Here is a 26,437-nt window from a genome sequence, read left to right as displayed (position 1 = left end):
TGTTGGAGGGAAGCCTTCTAGCTTAATTTTGTTTCTTAGAACTAGCCAGTTTTTTAGTTTCAGCTCTCAAATCTGTTTCTTTGAGCTCAGCACTTATTCGGAACTCATTGTAAGCACTAAATAAGATACAAATTGCTACAGCACTCAACTTTCCTCACTTGTCTAGAGGAAAACAGTTTTTAGTACTTAATAAATAAGCACCTATCCAGGCATGTCTAAGGGTCAGCTCCCGGTGTTTTCTCCAGTCTACCTGATGAATCTGGGCATCTTGGGACAATGCAGCAATTGCCTCATGTACACAGACAACCCTCTCTTCCTACCAACACCCAACACTACAACCTGTGAGAGATACACTTATATAGCCAAACTGGAAGCAAAGCTCTCTTCACCCAAGACTGGACTAGACAGTCAAGAGGAGAAGGTAAACACTTGCATCACACCGCACTCATCACATAGTCCCTCAAAACCTACACCACCAAAACACACACATAGAAACACAAAACACATACCTACATTCATGGAGGCTCTCAATAAAAATCTACCCAAGCAACAGGGACCTCCAAATCAGAAACGCAAGCAACCTCCACCCCCCCAACACAACCCAAATGACACATAGCCCACAAACTCAGTGTGCCACTCAACCACAGCCCATAACGCATAACAATGTACCCAACACTCTAGTCATAGGTGACTCTATAGTCAGGTACACTGATGTTCCACTCAGCAGGCTAAACAAGGAGAAAGTTACTGTCAACTGCCTGGCGGGTGCCAGGATCCGCCACATAACGCACACACTCAGGTCACTGCACAGCAAGTACAAATATGACTCTGTCATTGTCCATGTTGGTGTGAATGACCTGAGACGTACCTCCCTGGACTACATGAAAAGAGACATTGAGGAGCTATCTGATCTTCTAGCCCAAGCAGGTATGACCCTAGCCCTGAGTAGCATCCTGCCATCACCCACAATGTTACTACAGTACAAGGACAAAATGATTGACTTCAACAACTGGCTAAGCTTCTGGTGTCATTCTAAGGGGATCCAGTATCTGTCTGCCTGGGATGACATGATCGACAAACCACGATTCTTGCCAAAGATGTCCTGTACCTGTCGCCCTTGGGATTCCTGATACTGGCTAAGGCTCTTGCCACCCCTAAAAAAAGGCAAGGTTCAAATGACAAATTCACCACCGTAACAGGTACAAGCAAGCAAAATCTGAGGGTAATGCTACTCAATGCTAGAAGTCTAAACCTCAAAATGCAGTCACTCGAGGCACTCCTTAAAATGGAGAACATCTACATCTGTGCAGTGACAGAGACCTGGTTCAAGGCTCCAGAGAGCACCCCTGCATTACCAGGCTAAAATCCATACCACACCTTTCGGCCACCTAACCTGGGCTGAAACACTAAAGGCAGAGGCGTGTACATATTCATTAAGGACATCCACACCTCCAGGCTAGTTGCTCAGCATAATGCATCTGAGATTATCCAAGTGCAACTAACTCTGGGCAAGACCGCAATCTGAATTGTAGCTTGCTACAGATCCCCCACCATGCCCCAGGATTCCCACTCCTCATTTCTTGATACACCTGAAAATATTAGGGTACTATCTAACACCCTAATAATGGGCGATTTCAACTATCCCACCATTAACTGGGAAAACTAGTCATGTACCAACTCTTGTGCTCAACATTTTCTGGAATTCATAAATTCCAATGCCTTGGATCAACTTATCCACACCCCTACCAGGGCCAGCAATATCCTAGAGCTGGTCATTACCAGCAAGGGCAACCGGTGTTCCACATCAGAGGTCAATTCCTCATTGGTCACATCCAACCACAAGCTAATCACCCTAGACATTCACATCCCACCCCCACCCCCCATTAGTGAAACCACCATAAAAAATTTCTCCAAAGCCATCTTCATGCTTCTTAAGACAGAAGTGGTAAACTTCACGACACCCATGCTATTGGACATTAGAGGTACGACTGCTGAATCCTATACAAATGCACTTTATAAGCACTTACACAAGTGCATGGATTGTGCAATCCCTAACAGAACCAAGATGCTATCCTCCAAAAAAAGGAAGCCAATCTGGTGGTCCCCTGCCATAAACAAACTTTACAACAGAAGAAAGAAACTGTTGCAAAAAAGAGCAAAATCCCATGATTGGAGGAACTCTCTGGTCAGCCTCGGTAAGAAGCTGAGAACCCTCATAAAATCCTCCAAAGCTAGTTACGAAAACAAAATCGCCACTGATTCTAAAGACAACCACAAAGCATTCTATAGCTATGTCAAGTATCTCAATGGCAACACTCAGATCTGCTCTGAGTTACACCACAATGGCACTAAATATACCAACTGATATTGCCAACATCCTGCCAGATAGGTTCAGTGCTAACTTTACCCCTCTCACCCCCTAAAGGGCCCATCTCTATACCGGAAGAATGCAAAGTTCCTGTAATCAAGGCTGCACAGGTAAAAAACACACTCTCCAACACAGCATCCATGGGCCCTGACAACATCCCAGGCTGCATTCTACATGAACTACAGAACAAACTGGCACCCCACCTAAGTACCATGTTCAATCATAGCCCCACCTCAGGGGTTATCCCACTCCACAAAGAGGGAGCCACCAAGGACACCGGGAACTACCACCCCATTAGCCTGACAAGCCTGGTCTACAAGGCAATGGAACGTATCACCATGGAACTTATAAACAATGACATTGGTTATCTCCAAACTCTGGACTCTACCCAGTTCAGGTTTGTAAAAGGCAGATCATGTCTCCTAAACCTGAGAGACTTCTTTGAAGCCGTAGATAAGGGTAAGGTGGTTCACACAGCCTATCTTAGATCTCACCAAGGCTTTCGACACCATCCCCCACTCTGGAATTATATATAAACTCACTAAACTAGGTATAAATCCCTATGTCACAAGATGGGTTGCCAACTGGCTCACTGACAGAACCCACAATGTGGAAGTAGCAGACTCTAAATCCAACTTTGACCAGTGACAAGTGGAGTACCACAGGGTTCAGCCCTGGGTCCTCTCCTGTTTGGTATCTACTTCTCTGAAGTACAGGCTAACACAGAAGGTCTTTGGCTAACAAAGTTTGCAGATGACTGCAAACTAGGAGCCATAATCAAAACTCCTAACGATGTGGACATTCTACAAAAGGGCCTCACTGAGACAGATGCTTGGTGTCAAAGCCATGGCTTCAAGCTCAGTGCCAAAAAGTGCATTGTCATTCCTTTTGGTAAAAACTCTGTACCCATGAACTACCACATAGGCGGTAGTCTACTTAACACCGAAATGTGATAAGAGACCTTGGGACACAGGTGGACAGTAGTCTCTCCTTTGATAATCACATCACCACAGTAGTCAGGAAATCCGTCTATGTGGCACACCTCATCACAAAAGGTTTCTCATCCAAGAAAAACGAGATCATTGTTCCCCTCTACTCGTCACTCATTAGACCCATTATAGAGTACAATACCCCTTTTGGTATGTATCTCACAAGACATCTACAACAACTGGAAATGCCGCAGAAATACCTCACAAAGAGGATTACTGGCCTCAAACAGATGCCCTACGCAGACCGTCTCAAAAAACTCCAGCTGTACTCCATCGCATATTGCCTACTCAGATGCGATCTCTGCCTAACATACAAAGCTATGCCAAACCCAGAGCTGCTGAACATGCTCCACTTAAAGAAATCCCAATCCCTCTATGCTACATGCTCTAGTGACCTAAACCTTGTCACCACAATAAACAGAACATGCTGGAGGGATAGATTCCTGTCCCAGAGACTTCCCATACTCTGGAACAAACTACCTATCTATATCAAACAAAGCTCCTCATTAGCACTCTTCAAGAAAAATCTTGATGATTGGATGGGAGATAGGAAATTCACCCCGGGGATCACTTTTGTGGCTCTGCTCAACAGGGGCACAGGAAAATAATTTTCTTGGGTGGCGAAAGCCAGGGTACCGTTTGGCTAGGCTTTATAGGTCCTAGGGCTAATAGCCTAGTCCCTACCTATGAAACTATGAATAAGCTAGGGTGAATGCCCGAGTAACTTGATAAATGTGGTTTATGTATGGTGATTATACAGGTGGGTGTAGGAGGTATGTTGGGTGTCTGGAGAGTTGTAATTATTGTTAGGAGACAGACTGTAAGTGAGAGACGTGCTTATTAAAGGTATGCACTGAAGACCAAGTAGCAGCTTCAATGATGGAATCTACAGTGGTGAGGAAATCATTCTATGTTGCGCAACTTATAAACAAAGGTATGGCATCTAAGACCACAGAAGTCATTGTTCCACTGTATTCGGCATTCATCAGACCTATCATTGAGTATGATGCCCCCTTTGGTATGTACCTAACCAGCATATCCAACAACTGGAGTGCCCACAGAGGTTCCTCACTAAAAGAATACAGGGCATAAGTAATATATTCTACGCAGACCGCCTCAAGGCCCTATCCCTGTATTCTCTCTTCTACAGGCTTTTGAGGGGAGATCTATGCCTGGCATACAGGGCATTGTCAGACCCCACTCTGATGGAACTCCTGCATATCCACAAAAAAACTGTACCAGAATTACCTGTTCTAAAGACTTAAACCTTGCTTGTGATATAAATAAGACCTGCTGGAGAGATAGGTATGTATCCCAGAGACTACCCCATCTATGGAACAGGCTCCCCATCCATGTGAAGCAGAGTTCCTCCCTAATCCAATTCACATGCAGCTTGGACAATTGGATGGGAAACCGGAAATTAATCACTGGTTTGGCACCTATGTCTCTGATGCAAACAGGTAACCTGTAAATGGTTCATCTCCCAGGCCCATGTTTACACTTATCAATGGTATCAGAACTCGACAGAGATTTGGCATGCATGGCTAGGCTTAAAAAGGCCCTTGTGGTCGTTAGCCTAGTCAGCACCTATGAATCTATGGTGTCTAACTCCTTGAAGAAGGCACGAGAGGAAGCAACAGCCCTAGTAGAATGAGCTCTAACAGAAACAGGCATAGACTTGTCATGAAAACAATAAAAAAAAACAAAACAAAACAAAAAAAAAATGGCCTTGGACATCCTGGAGAAGATGGTTTGCTTAGAAACAGCCAAACCCAAAGACCTGGGAAGAAAGGAAATGAAAAGCTGACCAGACTTATGAATAGTCCTAGTTTTATCTAAATAGTACCTGAGCTGTCTGTGAAATCCAAGGTATGCAGGACCCTCTTACTAGCAGACTGACGAGAAGGAAAAAAGGAAGGGAGTTGTACCAACTGATTTAAGGACAACTCATTTACCACCTTGGACATAAAAGAAGGATTAGTATGAAGGTGAAGGAACATCTGTTCCTGTGAAAAAAAACAAAAGGGGAGGAATGGCCATAAGGGCCTGGAGCTCAGAAACCTCTGAGCAGAAGTAAGAGCCAACAATGCAGGCTCAAAAGGAGCCTGAGTTAATTTTAACAAACTTAAGTTCCCAATGAGGAGGAATAGGTTTTCTTGGAGGCCTTATATGCAAGACACCTGTAAGAAATTGTTTGACCCCAAAATGAAAAGTCAAAGGAGGAGTCAAGGGCAGACAAGCAGAAATGGCTGACAGATGGGCCTTCACAGAAGAACAGGTCAAGCCAAACTGAAGCAACTCACACAAATAAGAAAGGAACAGAGGGACACCCACTGAAAAAGGATCCTGGTTAATGAGTATGGCACCAGATCAAAAATCTATTCCATTTGGACATAAAAGATTTTCTTGCCTCCTGTAAAACTCTGAGCACATCCTCAGAAAATAGATACCTGAAAGGGATCAAAAGCCTACCATCAACAATGTCAGTTGCAGAGTGGACAAGTGGGCATGGATGAAAGATCCCTTGTCTGGTGTGAGGAGATCCAACCAGTGAGGTAACTTATGATGTTTGCCCCTGGCCAGATGCATTAAGAGGGGGAACCAGTGCTGTCTCGGTCAAAAGGGAGTCACTAGCAAGATTTTTGAGGAGTTCAGCTGAATCTTCTGCAAGACTCCTGGAAGTAGAGGAAGAGGAGGGAAATAATAAAGACACCTCCCCTTTCAAGGAAAGGAAAGGACATCCATTTTCCAGGCCAAATGGCATGGCACTCCAGAACAGAAGACAGGAAGCTGCCTGTTTAGAGGGGAGGCAAAAAGACCTACCTGGGGAATACCCCACCAATGGACAATGTCCAGAAACATTCCTTTGTGAAGCATTCATTTGTGATCCTGTGTTTTGGACCTGCTCACAGAGCCTGCCACAAGATTGTGCTCTGAAGGAATGTATACTGCTTGAAGAGTTAACTGATAACTGAGAGCTTCATCCCAAGCCTGAAGTCTCATGCCCTCTACTTGCTGACATACCAAATCACTGTAGTGCTGTCTGTGTACACCTTCAAGGGGCCCAGAGAGAACATGTGGTGAAAAGCCTGAAGGGCCAGAATCAGAGCCCTCTTCTTTTTGATGTTGACATGTTTTGACTTCTGATGGGGAGGCCAAAGTCCCTGAACTTTCAGGTGACTAAGAGATATCCCCAACCCCATGTCTGAGGCACTGGTGAACAGATCTTGAGAAGGGACTGGAGGCTGAAAGGGCTAGCCTGGATTGAGAGCAAATTGTTGAATCCACTATTCAAATTTCTTCTTGAGACAGGGAAGGAGAGGTATACTAAAATTCAGAGGGTGACGATGCTGCAGCTAGACTGACTTGAGGTACCATTGAAGCTTCTGCATATGCAGTCCAGCAAGAGGAATCATCAGAGCAGGAGGGGCCATGAATCCCAGGGCTTGAAGAAACTCCCTGGCTGAAATGGCAGTCAGGGGAAGAAGACACTGAAAAAAGGCTGTCAACAACAATAACTTCGCAGGGAAGAAAGACCAACATTGGCACTGTCTGAATCTTGCAACCCAAATACACATGATCATGAGAGGGAGTCAGGACGGACTTTTGGAAGTTGACAGTAAACCCCAGACTTTGAAGAAGAGTGATGGTGAACTGCAGATCCTGCACCAATAGACTACGAGAAGGCATCTGAAGCAACAGGTCATCTAGATAAGGAAAAATGTGAATGCCTTGGAGCCTGCAGAAGGCAATCGCAGGAGCTAGGAACATTTTGTGAATACCTTTGAGGTAGTAGAGTGGTCAAAGGGAAAAGCAGAGAACTGAAAAAGAGAGGAAGACACAGAGAAACACAAAAGCTTCCTGAAGAGAGGGTGAATAGGGATATGAAGATAAGCATCTTTCAGATCCAAGAACACCAGAAAAACATGGGGTAATAAAAAAAGGAAACAGAGTTTGAAGAGTAAGCATCCAAAAAGAAGGGATCTTGAGAAAGGTGTTAAGCCAGGAGAGATCCAAAATAGGTCTCCAAATGCCCTCCTTCCTAGGAACCAGGACCATCCTGGAATAGAAACCAGGCTGAATGGTCCTTTGGTTCAACAGAGGCCCTAGAACACCCAGGGAAATAAGCAAATTGCTCTAGAGGAGGTTGAGGAATTCCAGAAAAAGGAGGGATAGATTTCCATACCATGAAGTAACCCTGACAGATGACAAAAAGAACACAAGAGTCAGAAGTGATGAGACACCAATTTGGAAGACAAAGGGAGAGCCACCGGGACAAAATAACCTGGCCTAAAGGTTGGGGGGGTGGGCAAAACTGTTAAAGAGAAGCAGGCTTGTCAAATGAAGGAAGGTTCTGGGATACAGAAATCTGAGAAGTCTTATCTTAGGCCCGCCTCCCACCCATCCTGCCCTAGTGGGGTTGCCTGTGAAAAAAAGCAGATCTAGAAGGATAATTCTTCTGGAACTTAGGGGTAGGAGAGACAAAAATATGTTTAAGGTCTTGGAAGGCTTTGCCTTTCTCTTAAATAGATTTAAACAAGTCAGCAGCAGCAGCCCCAAAAAGATGAGCATTATCTAAAGGAGCATCCAATAATGTGGCCTTAATATCCTCAGGATGAGACTGGAAACAAAGCCAAGAATAATGCCTTATGACGGACCCAAGAGCAGCAACCCTAGAAGAGCCATCAGCAGCTTCATGGTTACATTTAATAGAGTTGTGAGACACTTGAGAAGCAGAATCAAAAAAAGTTAAGGTAGAGCAGTTGCCATCAGAATCAGGGTGGGAAGAGATAACCTGACAAGCCTGAGCAATCAAGGCCAGAGCACACCTGATCATGTGGGTCTAGTAATTAATAGCCCTAAAGGTCAAAGTAGAAGCAGTATAAACTTTCTTGCTAATCCTCTTTACTGCCCTGCTATTCTTATCAGAAGACAAAATTTGGAAGAGGACAAACGTTTAGAAGGTTTGTCAGAATAGACTGACACCACAGCAGAATCAGCAGAAGGACATTTAAATAAACATAGACAATCCTTGGGAACCTTAGAGAACCTATCAGGTTTCTTAGGAGCAGGAGGTTGAGAATCAGGAGACTTGGAAGCAGCAATGTAAGTATCTAACAAGGCAGAAAAACAGGAGGAACTGCTGATGGTGTAGGAGTATCCACATGAAGCAACACATAATATCCGACACTTGAGAAAAATCCCACTTAAAGAATTCCATCATCCTAGCAATTGTGCCCCCAAATGACAATACCTCAAAAGGAGACTCAGGGTTAACAGACTCCTCTGCATCAGAAACATAAGACAAAGGCGAAGACATCTTTGAAAAAAAGGGCAAAGACCCCTCACCAAACACAGAATCCTCATCTGAGGAATCTGGTTCCCTAAACCATTTTAGAAGGGGTAGAGGTCCAAGGAGGATTGGGTACAGAAACCACTTGAGGAGGCTTTTGCGCCATTAAGGCAGAATACAAGCCCTGTATAAACTCCTAACATTCCCTTTGGGGATCCATAGGGCAGACTGAAACATGTTTTAGTTTTTGTCTTTTGTTTAGAGGTGACATCAGCCCTAACAAATATTGGAGGTTCTGACCCTTAGCACAGAACCAGGAACTTTCTCCCTGACTAATATCTGTGGAATCCCTCTAGGACCCTCCAAGATAATCCACCATGGTTCCCCTTTGACATCCAGAGCAGATACATGCAAAGCCTCAGAGAATAAGCGAAAAGATGGAACCATGCAGGCAGGATCACAGCAGAAGAATCCATTGTAAACATTGAACAGCAAACAGAGCTATTACCCGCTTCTAGAGGGATATCCACTGGAGGCTGGACAGCTAAAGAATCCAGCTGAGACTTCTTGGCCTTCTTCTTACCCTGTGGGAGCATCTCAGGGTTAACCGATTTCACCATGGTTGGGTTTCAAGATAAATGACCAGGGAGGACAAACAGTTTCTGGGTGTCTTAGGCACAAATGCCTTACAGATACTGCAAGAGATATGGTTGTGGGAAGCACCCAAACAAAAAAAGACACTGTTTGTGACAATCCTTATGGGGAATCTGCCTCCTACACTGACATTTTACCCTCTTGGACGACATGAACTCTAGGTAGTGATACAAAAATACAAGACTATGAAAGCAAATTTAAAAATCAAAATAAAAACAAAAATAACCCCAATGGGCACTTATTTGGTGATGCTAAATATTCAGTACAGCAACAAAATATTCAGATCAAATGACAACAAAGACATTTGAACTGGTGCAAAAGAAGTTCTGGGTAGTTGCATCTGTACGCCCCTTTTATGCCCTATGTTCCGTGGGGCAGGGAGCATAAATGTGACAAGCAGCACAAAGATCATCTCTTTTAAGCTTATCTATGCTGGCTGAGCGACAGGTTGCCCAGGGCAAGACATCTTTCTTTAAGGAGTCTGCAACAGTGATATAGAAGGACATCCTCAATTACATCTTACTCTAAAATATCTGATCAAAACTGGCTGACACATGTTATACAGCTATTCTGATAAAATGTCTACGGACAAGCTGCAAATAAAAAGTCAACTAATCTGTCTTGGGAAAAGCAGAACAATAATGTGCATGCACTGAAATGAGACGATGTTACCTGATTCTGCTTTAATGTAGAAACCAATTTTTGCAAAGAAATGTTTTCTTCTTCCAGCTCAGTGTAGTCCTGCAGGAGCCTGGCTTCTCGGAACTTGTACTCTCGAATCTCATCTTTCATCCGCGTTCTCTGCAGCTCCAGCATCTCGTTATTCTGAAAAGAAGGCACATTGAATATTGTGAAATGCTTTTATTTCATCAGTTCTCACTGTACGAAAAAATAAACACAAGAAATGAGACTCCATTTGCCACATACTGAAATGTAAGTCTTGTGAGTAAAACAATGGATTTAAGAAAGAATAAAAAAACTTTACAACATAAATGGGAATATTTCCACAGATAATTTAATTATACAGGTTATAATCCATTCTTAGGCAGAGCAAACTGTTTGGAGCAAAAGTGCATTGTGAATATATGTTTTATGAATGCTACTTAACTTGTATTTTAACTACCGGTTTATGCCTATATATTTATAAACAATGATTATAAGCCAAAGACATATACAATACACTTCTGTGCCATTAGATGGCATCAGCATGCATGCTTCTCATTTCAGATACAGTCCACAACTCAGGAATAATATGATAAGATAAACAAAGTATTAGCTGGCAACCAGACAGCTCTTGCATTTGAACTAGATGAAGATTGGGGTTCCACCTTTTCAAATGCCCAAAGTGGAACATTTTTCAAGGAAACTTAAGATTTTGCATGACATTCATATGCACAACCTGTTCAAAGGACTGAAGTTTTGCATTTTGTCCAAAATAAAAAAAAAATATTCTGGTAGAACCTGGTTGCTTCGTTTCATATAATATTAAGATGTATTCTAATCCCAAGATAATTATTTTATTCAATTATCATAGCAAATTCAAGAAATATTTGTTGCCCTAAAATCTCAGGATATTTGCCATTTTTCACATTTTTTTTTGCAGGATATAACTGCCCATATGGGGACTGTCCTCTGATAAGTGGGACAGATGGCAATCCTAGCTGACGACTGCTGAATCAGGAGCCAAGATGTAGATGTCCATTGTAACCTTCCTCATCGTCAGTGCCACATCATACTCCTTGGAGCATACAAAGCTGCTGGCTTTCCTTTTACATTGTTTCTGTATCACACTCAATATTCCAGAGATGGTGACTAAAAATGCTTCTAAAGAGTACTTTAAAAGCACTATAAAACATACCCAAACATTAATAGTTATGGTATTATGTCGAGATGAATTTATGAATAAACCAAACAGTCGCAGCAAGCATGGTTTTTGTTTAAATGTAAAGATAAAACGGTTAAAAGGTTGCTGAAGCATGACTAGTCTTGTAAACAGGATAGTTAAGAACACACAGAGCTCTCCTGTCAGAAAAAGGCCTCGTTAGCAACTATATGCATGCAGGAAATATGTATAATAAATATGATGAACTGGAACTACTATATGATAAGTTTGATAGTGCCAAATTAGCAAAAATTTTGGATATGAACATCTGAAGTTTCTGTGTTAGAGGTTGGAATACACTGTCATGAACTGAAACAACAATGGAACATAGTAAGTATATGCATAAAGAAAGGCACAATTGTGCAGATCACAAAATCAACACTATGTCACCAAAGTCCATTTCCATAGCCAAAGTAAATTACAGCAGTGATTATAATATGGCACATTACACACATTTGCTTGACAGTGAAGGAGACAACTAGCAGAGCTGTAAGCTGGACAACTGACACCCTGGGCAATACCAAACTGGTGTTCCCCTCAACCTGATTTAAAGAGCAAAAAAAAAGAAAAAACAAAAAAGTTCTCTACCTAGAGGCAAAAAGCTGTCATGCTTTTTTGTACTACATAACTCTTTGCCATCTTTGCTACCACACCTAAACACCTTTCAGAACCTGTAACAAACATATATATTATTTCCTCACACACACGCACACACTGACACACACACACACACACACACACACGCACACGCACACACACACACACGCACACACACGCACACACACACACACACACACACACACACACACACGCACACACACACACACACACACACACACACACACACACACACACACACACACGCACACACACACACGCACACACACGCACACACGCACACACGCACACACACGCACAGACATGCACACACACAGACACACACTCTGCAGGCAGTGTCTAAAATCATTTGATCAGCTGTGGATTATTGATAATGTTTGTGGACCATTCGGCTCTCAAACCCAACAACTGTGACTGAACCAGTACCTTTTAAGAAACGATCTGCACCTTTTTTATAGTGCCAATCATGACCCTCTATTAGGCAGTGCTCTGGACAGCCATGCACTTCACCTGACCCCCTCTCTAGCAAGAGTTTTGACAGTAAGCCTACATGCACTCTAAGTACAGGCAGTATTCTGCTTTCTTCTCTATCACTTCTCCTTCATCATCTTTCAGATGCTTCTTCAATGTCGCCATGGATTCTCTCTCAGCCATACATACTGGTAACCTGCAGTCTCTTCCAATGAGAAGCTGCTTTTGCCAATCAATGAAGTAGTTCGTCCCTACAATCTGCTGCCTGTGCCCAGAAGGGTAGCTATGTTGGGGGCGAGAGGGGCAACTGCCCCAGGCACAAATGGCTGGGGGTTGCAATCTCTGCTCCCAATCTCTCTTTAGTCTAAGACTGGCTTTTTATACATAAAGTTTATGTGCACAGCAGGAGGAGGATCAGGGACAGGGCACAGAAAATGGAACTGAATGGCTGGGGCAGGAAGGGTGTGTGTGTCTTGCATCTGGCCACTTGGCCACAATGGCAGTTTTTTGTTGCTCCTGAATGGAAGAGCTGGTGATGGTGGGGGGTGGATCTGACTGTAATAAGCCAATCTCTAAAATGTAGAGATTGGCTTAATAATACAGTGAAGTGCTTTTCCTTTTTTTTTTTTTTTTTTTGTTCTTTTGAAGAGCTGAGGGGGTAGGGTTCCAGTTTGCTTTAGCTCCTCTACTGTTGCTCACATCCTTTCACCTCCATCACAAAGACCATTCTGATAGATTTCCTCTGGACTCCCAAACTCCTTCTAGTGGCCTTATAAGCCTCTCCTTGTTTGGTCTCCAGAAATGTATAGAGTATGAAAGATAAATACCAGGACTTTGTACAGTGGAAGCCTAACCTATTTGCTTCTGGTGACTATTCTCCTGAAGATACACATCGACATTCTGTTGAGTTGTTGCCACTGGCCTCCCATGTTGCTTCTGGTGGTTCAGGCCAGGTGTGACTATGACTCCTGGACCCTTTTTCCCCTCTGTTTCTGTTAGTTCAATTTCTCCCAGTTTACTTCACACAAGGCTGCTGCAGCCCTGGTGCATTCCTCTGCACGTCTGTGCTGAACTTCAACTGACACCTTCTACCCACTTGATCAACCATTACAAATCCTTGTTTAGACTCTTTTGCCACCCCCTACTGTGGCCCTTAGAGAAGAGTCTAATCCTGTTCTCTCTTTTGGCAGATATGTCTGAAGGTAATACAGTAAGTAGTACATGATCCAGAACCCAGGATTGATCCCTGCTTCACTAGTCACTATCCCTATTCCTGACATGGCCTTAACTCCAGAATATTTTGTGTCCTTTTACTTAACCATGTGACAATCCAATTTCTTAGTCCTGAGCTTTCATCCAACCCCCCACCAGTTTTTCTACCAGTCTCCTGTGCAGGAGGAAATCCTTCCAGAAGGTTCATGCCTTGCTGAATTCAGGTAGACCACACCCACTAGTTCTCTATTGTCCAGTTATCTTGTAACTGGATCAGGCCTGTTTGACAGCGTCTTCTGGCCAAGATCGCATGCTAACGGGCAGCTACCCTGGAGTCTGCTGTTTTCTAAAGTGAATGGCATTGCACTCTTGATTTTCTCTAAGATGTCCCCACCGCTGTCGTTAGCCTAACGTGACTGAAGGTCACCTGCATTGTTCCTATTCTCTTCTTCATGTAAAAAGGAATCATGGTTCTTGGGTTTCTATGCACATGCATTTCCACAGTGGCCAATGAAATGTTGAAAACCTCATTCTGAGAATCTGCTAACTCACTTGCAAAATTCCTGAAGACCCTAAGAAGCAGTGCTGTATCCTTCCCAAGGGAAGTCAATTCCCTTTTAACCTCTCCTTCTCCCTCTCTCCTGGTGCCTGTCTATTGCTCTGCAGGTGCTCCATGCCTCTACCCTACCTTCTTCTCGCACAGTAACCCTCCCTGCTCTCCAGTGTAAAAATGTAAATGAAATTGTAAATATTCCTTCAGTAACTCTTCATTCTCCCAGGACTCTATGATCTCCTTCACATCTTTGCCCAGATTGGCCAAATCTTTCATTCCTTTCTTTCTTTCTGCTACAGAGCTAAAGAAAATAAAAGTTATGTACTTATCATAATGATGGATCTAAATTATCAGGGTCCATCTTTATGAACCAGTAGGGCTAAATCCTCAAATGTATTTTTTTAATAATGTGCCCCTGCACTATTGATCATCCGCTCCCACCTGGCCAATTAGTCTGTTTCTCATCACCAGCATGAGGGCTGACAGTGTATTTAGATAACAATCAAGGTGGTTTGTGATTTTTTTCCCCTTGTCTTTTAGCCCTAATCTCCCTGCATGTACTCAGTGTAGCACAGGGATGGTTACATGCAATGATCCAACTGAAATGGATGTCTCCTCACTTCAGCACAGTGAGGCAGTTTCTCTCCCCCATCTTCAGCATGGGAGTCACACTTCCTAGAGTAAGTGAACTCTCATCACCCTCCAGAAGAGATGACAGGGTCATGGCCCCCATGCCCTGATCCTTGGTTAGCTCATCAACTGCCAAGACCACTAATCTAAACTCGATTGCCTGTGTCACAGTCAGGGCTCCATCATTCTGCACCACACAGCCAGGAGAATCTTTTTCAGTCAGCTCTGCATCTGAATTTTGCTAGGATCTAGCTGCTCCCCCTTCTATTCCAAATCTTGAGTGTGAATTCAAAAGTGAAGCTCATAAGAAAATCACCAAATAACATGATTCACAAAATAACACCTTAATGCTCCTTTGAACACATCTACCTCTGGCTGGTTGAAAGAGAGTATGCATAATGACGGAGAAAGACTGTGACCATTCGGCTGTATCATTACATTAAATGTAAAACTTCTTCAACCAGTAGGATGAAGAGGCATATCTGGCTAGGGTGGCTATCACAGAAACACACCTTAGAAGACAGTGACTCTTAAGAAGGAATGCAACATACAGGTCACAACCAGCTTGCAATGTCTTGATAACGTATTCAGAAAAGCACATGGTGCAACTGCATAAATATCATCCAAGAACCTGTTCCTGAAAAAGGCCTGTTAGACATCAACTGATCTGGTTGAATATGCAGTTGGCATGCAAGCAATGTTTTACTGTAACTTTTCATAACAAAATTTTATGAAGAATGAAACCTCTCCAAAGTGACCTTGGATGCTTTGGAGCCAAATTTATTTGAAGAAAAGGAAATCAATCTGCACCTCTTGCAGATGCTATGGCAGGGTCATGAAACTGATAAGGGACAATCCCACACATGGAATGTTCCACCTCCTGTCTTCAGGGAAGCAATACAGAAGCATCAGGTGTAGAACATTAAGATTCAGGAATAGTTTCTTTCCACAAGCGATCAGACTGTTGGACAACTAACCTAAACAAAGTCAACAATCCCTCAGCTGGTGAGTACACCATAAGTGCAATATGATTGTCTTTATTGTCATAGAATTATTGACAGACCTCGATGCTTTGCCAGAGATGGCCTGCATCTGTCACCCCTGGGCTTCCAGTTACTGGCCAAGGCTCTTGCCACCCTTATAGTGCTTTTTTAAGGCAGTGTTCCAAAGACAAAATTACCACAGTAACAGCTACAAACAAATGCAATCTGAGGGTCATGCTGCTCAATACTAGAAGTCTAAATCTCAAAATGCACTCACTCAAAGCACTCCTTAGAACATCGACATTTGTGTTGTAACAGATACCTGGTTCAAAGCGGCAGAAAGCACCCCTGCACTACCAGGCTATAACTCATTCCACACCTTTCAGCCCCAGAACTTGGACTGAAGCTCCAAAGGCGGTGGTGTTTCCATTTTCATAAAGGATGCACACACCTCCAGACTGGTAGCCCAACATAACGTATCAGAGATACTTCAGGTGCAGCTAACATTGGGTAAGACAGTGATTCAGGTCGTAGCCTGCTACAGGTCCCCAACCATGTCACAAGACTCACACTCCACATTCCTAAGCACCCAAGAGAATATTAGGATCCCAACTAACACTCTCATACTGGGCAACTTCAACTACCATTCCATTAACTGGGAAAACTACTCATGTACCAATACACCTGCTCAACATTTCCTGGAATTCATTAATTCCAATGCCCTGGACCAGCTCGTTCTTACCCCCACTAGAAGTAGCAACATCCTTGACTTGGTCATTACTAACATGGCTGACCGTTGCTCTACACCAATAGTCAACTCCTCCCTTGTTGGATCCGACCACATACTAATCACCTTGGAAATCCACATCCCCCTCCCCTGCAAAGGTAATCACCATGAAAAACTTCTCCAAACGTAACTTTGGGCTCCTAAAAACAGAGGTGGCTAACTTCACGGCACCCATGCAAATGGAGAATAGTTGCATGATCGCCAAATCATACACCAATGCACTGTACGAACATGTACACAAATGCATGGATCTCACCATACCCAATACAACCAAGAAGCTCTCCTCCAAAAAAGGAAGCCAATCTGGTGGTCCCCTGTTAGAAACAAACTCTACAACAGAAGGAGGAAACTGCTGTAGAATAAGGTGAAGTCCCAAGACTGGAAAAACTCCCTTATCAGCCTCAACAAAAAGTTGAGATCCCTCATCAAATCCCCTAAAGCTAGCTATGAAAACAGAATTTCAGCAGATAGTAAAGACAACCACAAGGCCTTCTATAGTTATGTAAAGAATATCCACTGCAATACCCAGATTTGCTCTGAGCTATTACACAATGGTACCTCCTACACTGAGCCAACAGATATTGCCAATATACTGGCCGACAGATTCATTGCCAACTTTACTCCCCCCCCCCCAAAAAGGACCAATCACAATACCAGTAGATTGCCAGGCACCCATTATTACTGCTGCACAGGTTAAAACAGCACTGTCCAAGGCCAAGAATACAGCTTCTATGGGACCTGACAATATCCCTGGCTGTGTTCTACATAAACGACAGAGTGAACTGGCACCTCACCTGTCTGCCCTGTTCAAGCACAGCCTCACCTCAGGCTTTCTCTCTACCAAATGGTGCACTGCTACAGTCATCCCTCTCCACAAAGGAGGAGCGACTACAGACCCTGGGAACTATCACTCCATTAGCCTGATGAGTCTGATATGCAGAGCTATGGAAAGCATCATCATGGACGTAATAAATAAGGATAAAGGGAATCTCCAAACTCTGGATCCCACACAGTTTGATTTTGTGAAGGGTAGATCATGCCTGCTCAACCTGGTCGACTTCTTTGAATCATTCACCAGAGCTGTGGATGAAGACAAGGTGGTTCATACAGCCTACCTTGATCTGACCATTCCCCACTCAGGAATCATAGAAAAACTCACTAAGCTAGGCATCAATCCATATATCACTTGGTGGGTTGCAAAATGGTTCACAGATAGAACCCACAGTGTGAAAGTAGCTGACTTCAAGTCAGACTGCCGACCAGTCATGAGTGGAGTCCCACAGGGTTCGGTCCTGGGTCCACTCCTATTTGGTATCTACTTCTCTGAAGTCCAGGCCAACACGAAGGGAATTTGGCTGACAAAGTTTGCAGATGATTGCAAGTTGGGAGCTATTACTAACTCCCCAAGTGATGTTGACATCCTACAGAAAGGCCTCACTGAGACCGATGATGTGGTGTCAGAACCATGGCCTTAAGCTCAATGCCAAAAAATGTGTTGTCATCCCCTTTTGAAAAACCCGGTTCTCATGAATTTCCACATCAATGGTAGTCCACTGAACACAGAAGGCATTATAAGAGATCTGGGAACACAGGTTGACAGCATCCTCTCTTTTGATCACCACATTGCCACTGTGGTCAGAAAGTCCTTCTATGTGGTACATCTCATTACTAAGGGTTTGCATCCAGGAAGAAAGAGATAATTGTCTCCCTCTACTCTTCCCTCATTAGGACAGTCATCGAGTACAATGCCCCATTTGGCATGTACCTCATTTGACAGCTGCAACAACTGGAAAGGCTGCAAAAGTACCTCACAAAGAGGATCCTAGGCCTTAAACAATAAAAACTCCAACTATTCTCTGTCTCATATCGCCTACTTAGAGGCGATCTCTGCTTGACTTACAAAGACATGGCTGACCCAGCTCTGTTAGAAATGCTACATCTAAAGAAATCCCAATCCCTCCACACCACATGCTCCAGAGACCTCAACCTCATTACCACAATCAACAGAACAAGCTGGAGGAATAGGTTCATAACCCAGAAACTGTCCATGGTATGGAATAGACTTCCCATACATGTCAAACAGAGCACCTCACTGGCCCTCTTCAAGAGAAATCTTGATGAGTGGATGGGATATAGAAAATTCACCCCGGGATCACTCCAGTGGCTCTACTCGACAGAAGCACTGGGAATTAAGGTCGGGTGGTACGATGCCAGGGTAATCCTATGGGCTAGGCTTATAATGGCTCCAGAGCCATTAGCTTAGTACACACCTATGAACCTAAGTTATGCAACCTGAATTAAATTATTACTTGCACAAGTATGGGAAATGTGAATTATGCTGTGCTCCTATCCTATCTTAAAAATGGTGGTGGGTAAGTTATCTGTGTGTGTATTTACATCTGTACTGTCTAGAATTTCTTCCATAATATGCTTCCTTCACGCACTTGTGAAAACTGTTTTTCAATGCACATGAGCCTGTAGCAATGAAATTTCATCCAGTGATACATTGCATTTGTTGATCTGAATGGCAATAAAGTTTATTCTCACTTTTGACTTTGACTTTTTGACTTTGAAATACACGAGAATACTTTGTTATGGATTTATATCTGTACACATAAAACCTGAGCTGTCTGTTACCCTACAACGTATTAAGCAGTCACTTCTGTTCCAATTCTTGGGGTAAAAAAAAATACTTATTCTGGTTTGTATCTACGGCCACATTAGGAAAGAAGAAGGATTTGCTCATAATGATACTTTATCCATATAGAAAGACACAAAGGAAGCGGAGTACAGCAGAAGTAAGAACAAAACTCCAAATTTAATTCCAAGAATGTGCACTTATAACATACGGATGAGCACTTTCACCATTACAGCTTCTTCAGATCCTTGTATAAAAGTCACAGTAAACCTCCCCTTATATAAGCAGCTCAATTAATCAATTAAAACAATTTAAACAATTAAAAGCAATACTGGAGAATTTAAAGAACTCTCCCATATATAAACATGTTAATGTAAAGTAAGACAAAAATATATAAAATTCGCATAGTGACCTAAAAACATATAAATAAACATTCTGATAAGTTAATATTGATACAATACATAATCAAGAACATATACAAATAAATGATAGTTCATTTTATGTGCCTGCGTTGTCTCAGCTTAGGTTTTATAGAAGCTCTATCATTCAACCCATGCCCCCTATCAGCTTTAAGCGAATGATCCAGTCAGTCTCCTTAGATTCAGTAAGATTCATAGTATTACCACCCCTCTTATTCACAACAATTATCTCTAGGACCCGGAACAAGAAAGTATGATCATTGTCATTGGTGGTTATATGTTTTGCTAAGGCATTGTGTAAAGTGCCCTTTCTCATGTGGTAAATATGCTCTCTCATTCTATCCCTTAACGGCCGGTTAGTTTTACCAACATAGAAACTCGGGCATGCCTGACAAGTAGCTAAATACACCACATTAGGTGTCATACAATCTGCATCTGCCTGGATGGAGAAAATGGTGTGTAAATCCGGGTGTATGAGAAAGGGCACTTTACACAATGCCTTAGCAAAACATATAATCACCAATGACAATGATCATACTTTCTTGTTCCGGGTCCTAGAGATAATTGTTGTGAATAAGAGGGGTGGTAATACTATGAATCTTACTGAATCTAAGGAGACTGACTGGATCATTCGTTTGAAAGCTGATAGGGGGCATGGGTTGAATGATAGAGCTTCTATACAACCTAAGCTGAGACAACGCAGGCACATAAAATGAACTATCATTTATTTGTATTTTATTTATTTATTTATTTTACATTTGTTGACCGGGCTAGTCTGGCTGGATACATGTCCATTTTCAGCAGAGGCCGGGGACCAAACAAAGCCAACCGTGGGTAAATACTAAGTACATTACAAAATATCACAAATGTTTATAAGTAACAAATTAGAAAATCATAACAGCACACAGAATGCAAGATAGATTCTATGTATTGTATTGTATATGTTCTTGATTATGTATTTTATCAATATTAACTTATCAGAATGTTTATTTATATGTTTTTAGGTCACTATGCAAATTTTATATATTTTTGTCTTACTTTACATTAACATGTTTATATATGGGAGAGTTCTTTAAATTCTCCAGTATTGCTTTTAATTGTTTAAATTGTTTTAATTGATTAATTGAGCTGCTTATATAAGGGGAGGTTTACTGTGACTTTTATACAAGGATCTGAAGAAGCTGTAATGGTGAAAGCGCTCATCCGTATGTTATAAGTGCACATTCTTGGAATTAAATTTGGAGTTTTGTTCTTACTTCTGCTGTACTCCTTTGTGACTTACATTATATCTACCTCACGGAACTACAGCGTTTGCTTGCTGAGCAGTGGATTTTACTTTACTTTATTTTTTCATATAGAAAGACAGTTAACACACAAAGCCAGTGATTCATGCATTCTCCTAGCAGAAATAAAGCAACTAGTATGATAGTTTTCCAGGACAACTACTTTAAATCCACCTTAGAAGAAAGTCCAAAAGACATTAATATTAGCTATTTATTTATGTATTTATTTATTTACTCTCATTTGTTAACCAGTGTTGAACACTGTTCCTAACGGATTCAGCCCAGCAGAATACAACAGAAAAAAAGATAACAAAGCTGACATTTTTAAAGAGATGCATGCACAGAGATGAAGAGTGAGGAATGCTTTACAGGCAATTTATGAGCACTATAATTGATGAGTAACTATTAACATTAAAACTGTAAGACAAACTGCACTGGTTCAAAATGCAGCATACAGTAAATATTCACTATATATACTGGATATGCTGTTAGATGTACAGGGAAAGGGAAGGCAAAAGAAATGAAACGTTAAGATAAAGTGAAAGAAACCTAGGAACAGTGAGAAAGGTTGGGAAGGAGAAACTTTATATGTAGAAAACATGAAAAAAATGAAATGCCAGAAGGAGGGTAATGAGCTTATGGCATGCTATCTAGTAGGTACCACTTTCAGACAGGGATTCACAATTCAGTGTTTTTAAAAGTTAATTATGGCAAGCTTCGAAAGAAGAGTCAGCATATCGGGATTCCCATGTAGGGGGCTGGTGCTGAGAAACTACGGTCAGTACCATGAAGTCTATTTCTAGTGAGGTAAGTAAAGGAGAGGGGGGTTGTGGGATTTTGATCTTAGATTATATGCAATAAATCCTGTAGTTAATCTGTTAGATAAAAAGGGAAAGTCTGCAGGTATAAGAGTTTATAACTGAGGGAAGCTTTGAATAGGGTGCATCTTTGTTTAATTGGATGCCTTTTTGCATTTTGGAGGGTACTGCAACTACATTATCTTTTGGGGAGCAGAGAAATGAATCTGCAGATACTGTTAGCTATGGGTTTGAGGGAGGTCAGATTTTTCTTGGAAATATTGGCTATGATTGGGAGGCCATATTCAAGTTATGCCATCAGAGTCCCTTTGTCTGTGGCTGAGTGATCTTTTTAGACAAGAACAAGTGGTGAACTCACTTGTTTTGGCGGTAAAGATACAGTGTTGAAAGTTTAGGTTTTGGTCAAGCAGTTATCAAGATATTTGAAGAGAGTTATTGCTTTTAGGGATAGCTGTTGTTTAAGCTGAATGACCCATTCAGTGAGGATGCTGGTAAGTTTTTGGTTGGTACTGAAGATCATAGATTTTTGTCTTCTTATATTGAGTATAAGTTTACTTTTGAGTAGTTAGTGAGGAAAGGAGATCTTTTTTAAGGGGGGCTTCTATAGAGTCTCATCTCATTCCTGCTGAGCTTTTCAAGTACGAACTATAAATCCAATGGAGGAATGGGATCTTTGAATGGGAGAGATCTAGAATGTACTAAGAAGACAAAAATCTATGATCTTCAGTACCAACCTCTTGATAAAAACTGAAAGTGGTACCTACTAGATAGCATGCATATAAGCTCATTACACCATTACAGCTTCTTCAGATCCTTGTATAAAAGTCACAATTAATCAATTAAAATAATTTAAACAATTAAAAGCAATACTGAGAATTTAAGAAACTTCCCCATATATACATGTTAATTAAAAGTAAGAAAAATATATAAAACAAACATATAAATAAACATTCTGATAAGTTAATATTGATAAAATACATATTATACCATGACCCCCCCAAAACGTGCACGCTGATTGGCTAGCTGTGTTCTCGTTAAAATCTACTTATACTAATAAAAAGAAATAAGCAACGGAGATCTCCGTTGCTTATTTTAAAGCTGTCTCGCTATGTTAAAAAAAAAAAAAAGAAATAGAAATGTCACAAAATCCTTGGCAAAACTTAGAAATGTACAGTTGTGTACACTTACCATAAATGTAGATGTTTGAGTTTATTCACTGTTGCAGTCATCACATTTGGGTTATCCCTGCCAGGGTAGCCCTCAGCCAGCCCGAATTCCAGAGACTTAGTATTTCTGTGTCAGTTGCTGCCGCTTCAGGACCGATGTCGGGTCATCAGTAGTATAAAGTAAGGCAGCCGACAGCATTGCATCAGTTTTTCTTGCCCTAACCTGTCAGGAGCCTCCAAGTAGGAGCCAGGTTCTGGTGGAAGAACCCCACCAGTGGAAAATAAATACCAATATGTCCCTTAGAAAGGAAAGAGAAGAAAGGGGGATGGAGGGAGGGAAACCAGGACTGTAACAGTGAATACACTCGAACATCTACATTTATGGTAAGTATACACAACTGTACTATGTTCTTCGTATTTCACTGCTGCAGTCATCACATTTGGGTAGATTCTCAAAGCTGAAGAAAAGGGTGGAGCCAGTCAAGGAAATTAGGGGCTGGCTATGATGCCCTGCAAGACTGCAGAGCCAAACCCTGCCCTGGATTTGGAGGAGAGAGGTAGGTGGTAATGCTTGGTAAAAGTGTGAGCAGATGTCCAGGTGGCAGCCTCCAGAATGTCCTTGGTGACTCCTCTGAGAAAAGATGCAGAGGTGGTGGCTGCTCTGGTGGAGTGTGTCCTGACCCCCTTGGAGGGGGGGGGGGCTTTCCATGTTGTTTGTAGCAGAAATGGATGCAATAAGCTATCCATTTGGAGATGGCTTGGTTGGAGATGGCTTTGCCTTCTGCCCCTGTAACAAAGCTAACCAGCAATTGATCAGACTTTCTGAAGAATTTAGTCCTGTCTAGATAGAATCTGAGTTGGCTGTGCACATCTAGAGAGTGCAGAATCCTTTCCCCCTTGTTCTGGGGATTAGGAAAAAAAGGTGGGCAAATGAATGGATTGGTTGAGAGCCACACTGGACACCGCCTTGGGCATGAAGGATGGATTTGTTCTAAGGGATAACCTGTCAGCATAGAAGATGATGAAGGGTTCCACAGCCATGAGTGCTTGTAGCTCAGAGACTCTTCTGGCTGAAGTGATGGCCAGAAGGAATGCTGTCTTCCAGGAGAGAAATTTTAGCTCTGCAGAAGAAGCTGGTTCAAAAGAGGACAGGATGAGCTTTTCCAATACAAAATTAAGGTCCCAAGCTGGTGTTGGTGCCCTTCTGGGTGGCCTCAAGTTGCTAGCCCATCTTAGGAACTGTTTGATCAAAGGGTGTGAGAAAAGGGGCTGCTCACTGCAATTGGGGATGCATGAATTCCCCTTCCCTCTGGGTCAGGAGGTTTGGAATCTGAGGAAGATCCCATGGGGTCAGTGGTAACAGGTGGTGCAGCAAGGGGTACCAGTGCTGCCGGGGCCAGTCTGGAGGTCTAAGAATGGTCCTTGGTTTTTCCTCCTTTATTTTGAGCAGTATCCTGGTGATGAGAGGTAGTGGGGGAAATGCACAGACGAGAGACTGACCAAGGGGAAGGATATGGCATCCGCTTTCCAAGCCATGCAGTGATGCTCCCTGGTGCAGAATTTACTGAGCTGATGGTCGGTGTGGGAAGCAAAGAGGTCGACCTTTGGGGTGCTCCATTTCTGAGTTATTAGGGTGAAGGTTCTTCTGCTGAGCTGCCACTCGTGTGGGTCCAGAAGATTTCTGCTTAACTGGTCTGCCAGAGAGTTGAGAGAGCCTGGTAGGAATTGTGCTAACAGGTGTAGTTGCATGGCAGGGGCTGTGTACAAAAAGGATCATGGTCAGCCTGCACAGAGGGTAGGAGTGAGTCCCTCCCTGCTTGTTGATATACCACATCACAGTGGTGTTGTCTGTTTTGATCAGGAAAGCCCCTGGGGAGAGAAGGGGCTTAAAAGTTATCAAGGTGTGCTGCACTGCCTGCTCCAGGCTCCATTGGCCCTGTATGCACCTGCTGTCCAGGTGTGCACGACAAGCATAGTCTAATGCATCTGTGGTGAGAGTCTGGGTGGCAGGGGGTGGTGAGAAAGGCAGTCCCTTGTTGTGGAAGCATGCTGTTGCCCACCAAAGAAAATCTTTTTTGAGGCAAGGAATTGTAGGTAGAAGAGTTTCCAGACACCAAAAGCTTTTTAGGTACCACTGAAGTTTCCTCATATGCAGTCTGATATATGGAATGAATAGTATGCAAGATGCCATGAACCCCAGAGCTTGCAGGATCTTCCTTGCAGACAGCTGGGGCCTGGTGGCTAGTTGAGAGAAGTAGGCTGTCAGGAAAATTTGTTTCTCTGGTGTAAGGTATGCCATCTGGGAGGCTGTGTCCAGGCTTGCTCCCAAGAAGATAATCCTTTGGAGGGGGGGCACCTGTTTGGATTTCTTTTCATTAATCGTGTACCCTAGGGAGGTTAGCAGGATCTTTACAAAGGCCAGGTGCTTGAGCAGCTTTTCCTGGCTGTCTGCCTGAATAAGGCAATTGTCTAAGTATGGGTAAATCTGAATATTTCTTTGTCTGCAAAAGGCAATGGCCGGAGCCAGACATTTTGTGAAAACTCTGGGAGCAGTAGATAAGCCAAAGGAAAGTGCAGAGAACTGAAAGTGTTGAGATCCTGTCCTGAAATGGAGATATTTCCTGCACGATTCCCTGACAGGAATCTGGAAGTAGGCCTTTTTAGATCTAGGGTGGCTAGCCAAGTGTCCTTGGACAGCATGGACAGCGGCTGCTGGAGGGTGAGCATTTAGAATTTTGGGATCACCAGGAAGGTGTTTAGATTGGATAGATCGTGGATGGGGCACCAGGTGCCCTCTTTTCTGGGCACCAAAAAAAAAGTCTGGAGTAGAAACCTTGGCCTATCTGTTCTGCAGGAATGTGCTCTACTGCCTTTATAGAGAGCAGGGAAAGGATTTGCTTTTGAGCCCCTGCCCACTGATTTGGTGGTAGATCTGGAAACCCTTTTGGGGTTGGAAGGGTGTGGAAGGAAAATTTATATCCCTGTGACACTATGTTCAGAACCCAGTGGTCGTTGGTAATAGTGGCCCAGGTGCTTGCGTGAAAAGAGAGTTTTCCTCCTAGGGGTAAGTGAAGATGGGCAGAGGGAGGGGGTGGGGGAGGTGAGTCATTGTGAATTCTTACCATAAGGGGGTGGCTTAGAACTCCCTGGTTTTGAAGTGGAGGTAGTCCACTGCTTAGATCTCTGCATTCCCTGTGGCTGCTGTCTGGAGGGGGGTCCGGTTCCCCGGGGCCTATGCTGGACTGGCTTACTGGGAGCAGGAAAGGACCAGTGTCTGGTGGGACAATGCCTGCTGAACCTAGGTGGCTGGACCCGCAAGAAATCCTTAACTGTTTGCATAGATTTTGCTTTTTCTTCCATCTTTTTTAAGACCTCTTCTGCCTTAGTGCCAAATAAGTTATCTTTGTGCAAGGGGGCATCCAACAATTTAGATTTGACATGGCCTGGTAGGGGTTGTTCCTTAAGCCATGCATGTCTTCTAATGACAGATCCAGTGATTGCTGCCCTGCAAGAAGCTTCTAGGGCATCAAAACCACAGTGCAAGGTGTGTTTAGTTACTTGACTTGCAAAATGCATTAACTCTTGTAATTCATTACATTCCGCCCAAGCAGGAAAGGAAGACATTTTTTGTTTAAGGAGTTCCAGGGTATGTTGAAATTTCAGCATATGGAAC

General features: G+C 42.8%; 1 protein-coding gene across 6 annotated transcripts in view; it reads right to left on the bottom strand.

Moving 5' to 3' along the window:
- BICD1 (BICD cargo adaptor 1) overlaps nucleotides 1–26,437 on the bottom strand; it is a 1,749,421-nt gene that overhangs the window by 593,414 nt on the left and 1,129,570 nt on the right. For all 6 annotated transcript variants that reach the window (XM_044088105.1, XM_044088107.1, XM_044088108.1 and 3 more), the window contains exon 3: nucleotides 9,977–10,129. In XM_044088105.1, coding sequence (XP_043944040.1) covers nucleotides 9,977–10,129 — 153 coding nt within the window. The remainder of the gene's footprint in view (nucleotides 1–9,976; nucleotides 10,130–26,437) is intronic.

Source organism: Protopterus annectens, chromosome 11.part0, assembly GCF_019279795.1.
Source record: "Protopterus annectens isolate FY-2018-M chromosome 11.part0, PAN1.0, whole genome shotgun sequence".
Taxonomy (NCBI): domain Eukaryota; kingdom Metazoa; phylum Chordata; order Ceratodontiformes; family Protopteridae; genus Protopterus; species Protopterus annectens.
This window is presented reverse-complemented; position numbering and strand designations above follow the sequence as displayed.